The sequence below is a fragment of the Hakea prostrata genome, chromosome 10 (genome assembly GCF_041222555.1).
Source record: "Hakea prostrata isolate BN-2017 chromosome 10, UWA_Hpros_2, whole genome shotgun sequence".
NCBI lineage: Eukaryota > Viridiplantae > Streptophyta > Magnoliopsida > Proteales > Proteaceae > Hakea > Hakea prostrata.
In genome coordinates this window covers 47,796,885-47,804,809 of record NC_142609.1, presented here as the reverse complement: position 1 = coordinate 47,804,809, position 7,925 = coordinate 47,796,885, and the positions used below count along the sequence as shown (strand labels likewise).

Here is a 7,925-nt window from a genome sequence, read left to right as displayed (position 1 = left end):
AAGATCAATTATTATGAGTGCTGAAATATTTGAGATGGAATCACGAGTGTTTCCGGATAAATTGTTATCTCCTAATTCTAGATATTGAAGACTTGGAAGGGTAAGACTTATATCTCATTGAAGGCTTTCATGCAGTTGGTTTATTAAGAGAGAAATACTCTCAAGAGATAACAACTTGTAGAGTGAGAGAGTAACCATACCAGACAACTTGTTTTGAGCAAGTGCTAGAAAGTATAAGTTTGATACCTGACATAAGGATTCTGGAGTGCTCCCATGGAGCTAACTTTGATAGAGGAAGTGTTCCCAAAAGAAGCCAGTATCTCTTTTGTTAAACTAGTATCATTGATAGCAATGCCTCTAGCTTCAACAAACGAGTAAACAGTTCAAATGGAATCTTCCCAACAAGGTTGTTATTGTTGAAGTAGATTTCTCTTAGACTAATGCAATTAGACAAACTGGTAGGAAGTTCTCCTTCGAGAGTATTATTAGCAAAACTAATGAATGCAGTCGAAAGAGATTGTCTATCTCTTCACCATAGAAACTATCACTTGCAACTTTGAGGAAATGTAGAACAGTGATGTTCCCTATGGAAGGAGATATGATTCCTCCCAAACCCTTTCCTTTTAGATTTAAGCTAACAAACCGTTGATGACGATGGCCACATGTCATCCCCACCAAGTTGCATAAATGAATTGAATCATTCCAATAACTTAATGCTCCATGAGGATCATCAATTCCTTACTTGAACTCCAACAAAACAAGTCGATATGTCTCGTTGTTCCATCCATTAATTATTTTTTAACCATCTATGGGTGATTTAGCTAGCAATGTCAACGAGCTTTTAGCAAAGAAAATAATATTGAAAACTAGAACAGTAAGATGAAGAAGGTTCACGATCGAAGAGAATCAAATTTTAATATCTGTGTTGAGGGAAAACCAAGTAAGCGTGCTATTTAAAGGATAGCTCTGCTGATAGCTACTTCAAATAGAAGGTGGAGATCATAACCGTTGAATATATTATATATATATTACCATTTGTGCCATCATTTCTTTCCTTTTTTTTTTTTTTTTTTTATTTTTTTTATAATTTTTAATTTTAATTTTTTTTAGGGTTCTTTATGTGTGGGTTCCTTTAGTGGACCACAAACTATTGTTGGGTCCCTTTAGTGCAATATATTACGTGTGGATCTTAAGTAGACTAACACCGTTAGTCGTCGTTAAATATATTAAAATTTCAGACGTAGAGGGACCAACATGTCCCTAAGGTTTATACTACACATGGGCCCACATTCTTGTTTTCCACCCCTTTTTTCCCCCTCAATCTTTGTAAACAAACACAACCTAATGTTTCAAATGTTGATTGCAGGTAAGCTATCTACTCAAACCATGAGCTTATCAAAACTAATATCATTAGCTCAAAGTGGACAAATTGTACAATTTATTCCTTACCTTATTTATTTCATGATTTTTTAAAGTTTAAAATAAAAACAAATATAATCGTACAATTTTAGTCTCTATGCTATATTTCAGTATATTTTTTATAATTTACCAATAATTGCATTATTTATATTTTAATTATTCTATTAATTTACTTATATTTTTAATATAGACCTCCATTTCTGAATATAATAAAGTAATTCAAAGATGGGACTTATAGTAAGCCTTACATAAACCCATATAATATATATAATTAACAAACGCTAGTGCTTGTCCAATAAAGAGATGATCCAACCGAACTCATTCCTCAACCCCTAATATTCAATCATGGCTCCACCCCGTTTATTTCGCTTTTGATCGAACGAGTTTTTCCAGGTGTTTTTTGGTTCTTTGTGGCATTCTATCGAATAGATGTTTGACATTCTACAAGTCTACGATAACTTGTATTGTTGGCGTCTGCTTTGATGTCCTTTATCGACCATTGAAGTAAACATCTTACATCTCCCTCCTGTAATCTGTTCTTATTTTATTTATTAAATTATATCTACCATTTGCAACGATTCTCTGGGGTTTTATCTAGACAGGTTTATACAAATTTTCAACGATTCCTTCAATGTTGTCTGAGGTGTAGAAATTCCTATGAATCTAACCCCAAGCATGCGTTGTAGGAAGCTCTCAAAAGTATCTCCAAGGCTTCGAATGTTGACTGTAGTTAGGCTGTTCGATCAAACCATGAGCTTATCAAAACTAATATCTTTAGCTCAAAGTGGATAAATCGTCTGCACAAAGAAACTCCAATTAGAGCAAAACTTGCTTGTCCCCTTAAATTTCTAGCAATGCTGTCATATTCACCTACACTATTTTGCAACGATTCATTAAAATGCACTAGGGGTGGAGCTAGGATTTAACATTAAGATGCCAAATATTAATATTTTATATAAAAGACAATGATTTTTTTTAGCCATTGCCTTTATTGTTAAAATTTTCCTTCAAGATATTTCACATAGATGGAAATTTTCAAAAAATCGGAATAAGAAGTTGGGGGTGGGGGTGGGGGGGGGGGATGGCCCCCATTGCCCTAGAGTAGCTCCGCGATGTCGCCCTACAATGGATGACCATCAACTCGCTAGGAGAGGCCGTTGCTAGGTGTGATAAGTTGGATTGTGTCTAGTATAACTTTGCCAAATTACGATCATTTAGAGTGTCTTCAACCTTGTAACTACTGCTGTTGAGATGGTTCCTCGCATCATCTGTGATCTATTTAAGAATACCATTTACAAATCAACTTTCATTCATGAAACATTGTTTCATTCTATCAAAAAGGAGCTAGAGCTGTAACTAATAATATAAATTTACAAAATTCTTCCCTTAATTAAAAGTAGATTATTTAGAGCACTATTTTCTTGCTTGCATCCGAAAAATAGATGAAGTTTTTATAGAGTATGTAATAAACTAATAATCAATTAATGGAACTGAAAATTGTTTTTCCTAATCTACATATAAAATACACCCCCCAAAACAGAAAAAAGGAAATTGAACCAAATCTTTGTGCAACTAGATAACTTTCATTTTGCATAATATGAAAAATCAAAAACAATATACAATTAATTAAATGATTACAATTAGACAAGTTGAATGAGCATTACATAGCCAAAGTCACCTGAACTAGGGTTCTTACATGTAATTCCAAGTAAGTTTGTAATACTACTTACAAAGGATGAAAAGACTCAGGCCTGTGAATGTAAGGAAGAAATCCTCTCACCCAAAAAAAAAAATGTTAGAAAGAAATCCATGAACCAGTAGAAAAATGGAGAATGAACATCATTTCATGAAATTTTGGAGGCTCTTCAAATTTCTATTATTGATTTGCAGCTTTTAAATTAAGAGTCTATAGTATCTGTTATTTATTTTTAAAAAAAATTAAAATTATATTAAGCTCTCAAGTCGAACACCCATACAAGTAAAAAATGATTTATAATGAAAAAGGGTGGAAATAAACATGAGGACCTACTAAGCTGGAAGACCCTAGAACCTGTGGTAGAAAAAGTCCACTTGAGCATTTAAGAATGAGTAAATCACTCTGAAACATCTCAGTCATCAAGAAATTACAGCGTCACAGTGATCGAGACATTACTAGAAGGCTACGGATTCATTTTCTAACCCTCTAGTATAATGAGTCGTGACACGCTTTTTCTTTTTTTGGGGTAGAAAGTGATGACACCCTTTGACCCCTTTGTCCATAATTGAATTTGGAATTGATTTTTGAAAAAAAAAAAAAAAAATTGGTATTGCAGCATTAGTCTCATTCACTGAAGCGATTGGTTAAAAAATATTGAATAAAAAAAAAAAAAATCAAAATTTCTGACCAACTCTTTCTGAGTTTCTCCATGTTGTGCTGTTCGTTTCAGTCTGTTTGTTTCAGTCTGAAGTAACATGACAAAGGGAAGAAAGTTTTGTTTGGTACGAACCAGGAAAAATTCCATTCCACAATCATGACCATTTAAAAGGTAGAGTTGGTGAATAATTGCTGACTGTTAAACAAGGAAAATGCCTACTTTGTGAGTACTGGAGAATAGAAGATTTCAATCCACATTGGCCTAATATTCGAAAAAAGAAAGGAGAAATCTTCATCGCCACTGGCTCGAATTGCTGGTTGTTGAAGCATTCAGTGATTACTTCAGGTTTTACCCTCTCAAGGAGCAGAAGTGCAGATCTGGGTAGCAGAGGAAGACGAAGAAGAAGGTAGGAAAAGGTGAAATTGAAGTAAAAGAACTCCAAATTGGAAACTGGGTTACAAGGTTACCAGGCTGATGACTTCTGGGTGTTTATTGGTCTCAACATCGTGGTGACTGACTACTCTGTAGGTTTTTTGCATTCTTGTCTTACTAATTGAATAGAGATATTGACTTTGTGCGATCAGTTGCTTTCGTGCGATCTGTTGCTATTGTCATTTTGAATCCATAGAAATTTGTGGCATTTATGTCTCTCTCTCCCCCTCTGATCTTGTGGTTCTTATTTTTTGTTGCGACATTCAATGGAATCTTAGAAAGTCCACAAATGGCAGTTTGATTATTCTGAACTCTCTGTACCAAAAAAGAAAATTATTCTGAATACTGAGCCTTAATATAAAGCCTACTTTGCAGTGGCTAAGTGGGTTTCTTTTCTTCAACCTGAACTTGTTTATTGAAGGTTAGATGTGGCCACTTTGCTAGAGGTTGGTTACAGGCTCTAAGAGTTTTGTTTCGTGGCTTCTTCTTTATATGTACAGTTATGATAACTTGCCATTCATGTTGATTTCATTTGCTCGTAGCAACTTGTTTGGTACATCATCCACCCTTTTTCTTTGTGGGGTGGAAGGATGAGGGGATAAAAATGGTTCTGTATTGAAGAACTCTCCATTGATGATCTCTGCGTGTATGAGTTTCTTAATCTGCTTCTTTGTTTCCTATCATCTTTTTTCTTCTCCACTGATATATTTAGATAAGTCAACCGCTTCAGTCAAAATGTTGCCTAATTTGGTTTTTTCATTTTTGTTTTTTGTTTTTTTGTTTTGGGGGGCAGCAATAAGCTTGATTATCTGCTGCTTCTGAAAGACTATATGTTTATCATTTGCAGATTGCTGAGATTCGGTTCGTCCTACAATGGCAGAGGACACTGAATCCCTTGCTTGTGGAAAGAAAAGAAAGATCCCTCTTTGTGTTATTTTCAAGGATGCAAGGTACTACTTCATTGTGTTCCTTCAGTGTTATCTGCCACAGTTATGAAAACAAAAATAAGGCATAGTATTCAACATACCTGGTTTAATATCAAAATTCAATGAGTTTTTGTTTCACTGGTTGGTTACCTAGTGAATTTGGACGATCAGAATTGCCTTTATTCGAGTACGAACTGTTAATGATTGATTTGACCATTGTATGACCAGGCGTGTCTTAAACATGGATGAGCTTGGCTCTGAGATAGCCCAAATTGCAATTCCTGCAGCCATGGCTTTGACAGCAGATCCCATTGCTTCCTTAATTGACACTGCTTTCATCGGCCAAATAGGTACTGCTCTTCAGTTTCTGTTCCTATTATGAACTTATAAATGCTAATTGTGCTAACCATCTGCCATTTGATGTCTTTGCTCTTTTATCATCTGATGCTGATCGACTTGTTGACCATCCTGGTCTCAATGGAAACATGATTTCTGGTCTAGTTTTCCACCTGTTCCATCCTTGGCTAGTCTACAATGAAAATATTGATCAATTCTGGACATTCAAGCTAGATTTACTGCATTCTTAATTCTTAAGTAATAAGTGTTACACCCAGACCCAAATTTATGGGCAAATTTGAAACTCTGTATGGAGACCCCACAACCGCATACACTGGGGAGTTGTAGACCATAATAACCAACCCAATTTATAAGATCATTGACCAGTAAAAATAGAGCCCATTGATGGTAGGCTCAGCAATGAGGAAACTAGTAGATCCAATAATGGTGGAAGAGAGGTTGCTGAGATCCTTCAATATATATGTCAAGGTGTGACGAAAGTAGAATAAAACATCTAAATTCCTTATCTAATGACGGGTGGTAAATGACTAGCCTTTAAGCAGTTACTTTGGATATGAATAGTACATTGTGTCTATTGGTGCATGTGAGGCTATGACTACGTATATTCTTGAGAACATTTGATTATATCTGGTGTGGTTACAAGTCTAATCTTGATTCTTGCAATTAAAGTTCCTCATCGTTAGCAATTAATGTCCAAATTTGATGGTGTGGACTTTTCTGCAAAAAGTTGGGAACCTCAAGTGTATACATGCTATTCCGGAAAAGTGTGGTAGCAGATCTACCTTTTGATTAAAGTCAGAGTCAGAGGAACCTTATTTTAAAGATGTTTATAATAACTAGATCCTTTGGTAGCGTTCTAATTCCTCTAGCCATATGCCTTCTCCTTTATGAGACTGTTTTTTGCTTCAGTCTTCTTTCTCTCTTCTGCTCCCCACTTCTTCTTCATCATTGACTTGATTATGTTGAGAAACACGATATTGGTAGAATGGCTCAATTGATTCGTGTGATCACAAGCCCTTTATTTATAATAACTTGAAGATAACACTATTACGTACATACCCCTACTTGGGTAATAGAATTTTACATAAACAAAAACTCTAATAGAGTTGAACTCATAGTAGGACTCAACCCACACTCCCCCTTAAGTTGAAGCATAGATACTAGTCATGCACAACTTGCCTACAATAGGAAGGAAATCTCCTTCTTTCAAACCCTTACTGAAAATATCTGCTACTTGGTCTCCAGACCTCACAAAAGGCATGCAGATGAGCCCTTGTTCCAGCTTTCCTTTGACAAAAAACCTGTCAATTTCAATGTGCTTAGTTCGATCATGTTGCACAGGATTATTAGCAATACTAATGGTAGCCTTGTTGTCACAATATAGCATCTTAGGGTTTGGTACTTGGACTCCAATATCTTCTAGCAAGCCTTTTGATATGGAGAAAATATAACCGAACCTGGTTCAATCTTGGTTCGACTCTCGACCCCGATCGAGACGAAAGGAATCGACTCACTTCCGAGAGAGCTGGGTCCTTGAGATGGCTTGCTGAGGAAGAAAACTAACTCAGTCACAAGCACGCCCTAATCCGATATGATCGGAATAGGTTAATCAACCTAGAGACGGCTAGCAGCATTTGGTGGCTGTCCCTCATCGCTATTATATGGATAACTACCATATAACGATCGTATTATCAAAGGAGTCATCTACTAGTCCAACCTAGTAGAGATCTATCACTCAACGGATCTATCTGTTAAGATCCAACGACTATCCAAAGAAGGCTCAAATACATCCAACAAAGGAGATTCGAAGGTACACTTTATATAAGACATCACCTACTCACAAGGTAGAAGGACGGATACAATCTAAATTGTATTCTCGTTATTCATTCCTTAGCTCTGTGCTCTAGCAGAGTCGTTTGTGATTAAGTTCATCACTGACTTAGCCTTCGGAGGTGGACTCCCGATCCCAACGGTCGGGCCACATCTGATGTTCGTTTTTGCAGGTTATTCTCAGGAGATCTAAGGGCTGAGCAGATTTTGGACGCATCATTTGGCGTCGTCTGTGGGAATTGTTTCAGAAAGCCATGGTGATTAGATCATCGGCAGCAGCGGCTGCTGCAGCCCAACGAGATGCTGGCGTCCAAATTCCCGGAGTAAATAATCCAGATATTCCGGAGGGAAGTCGACCCCATGAAGTGCGGGAAGATGGTGGTTAAGGAGGTAATAATCCTCCGGATCCACTCCAGTATCAACTGGATCAACTGAAACTCCAGATGTTGGAGGTAAGTCAGGCACTTCGTGTGCTAACCAGACAAGTGGTGGCACCGTAAGCGCCCGATCACCGTGATGCGGGAGGCGCTCATTACAGTGGAAGCAACGACTAATCGATGAACAAAATGTCGGTCAAAACTTCCGGGAAGGCGACTGGTGGCGAGAA

The 7,925-nt window shown here is 36.8% G+C and overlaps 1 protein-coding gene across 1 annotated transcript in view; it reads left to right on the top strand.

The window, feature by feature from the left end:
* Nucleotides 1–3,805: 3,805 nt before the first annotated feature.
* LOC149003568 (protein DETOXIFICATION 42-like) overlaps nucleotides 3,806–7,925 on the top strand; it is a 76,521-nt gene continuing 72,401 nt past the window's right edge. The window contains exons 1-3 of the mRNA XM_089136910.1: nucleotides 3,806–4,297; nucleotides 5,053–5,155; nucleotides 5,360–5,481. Of these exons, the coding sequence (XP_088993036.1) occupies nucleotides 5,079–5,155; nucleotides 5,360–5,481 (199 nt within the window). The 5' untranslated portion in view covers nucleotides 3,806–4,297; nucleotides 5,053–5,078. The remainder of the gene's footprint in view (nucleotides 4,298–5,052; nucleotides 5,156–5,359; nucleotides 5,482–7,925) is intronic.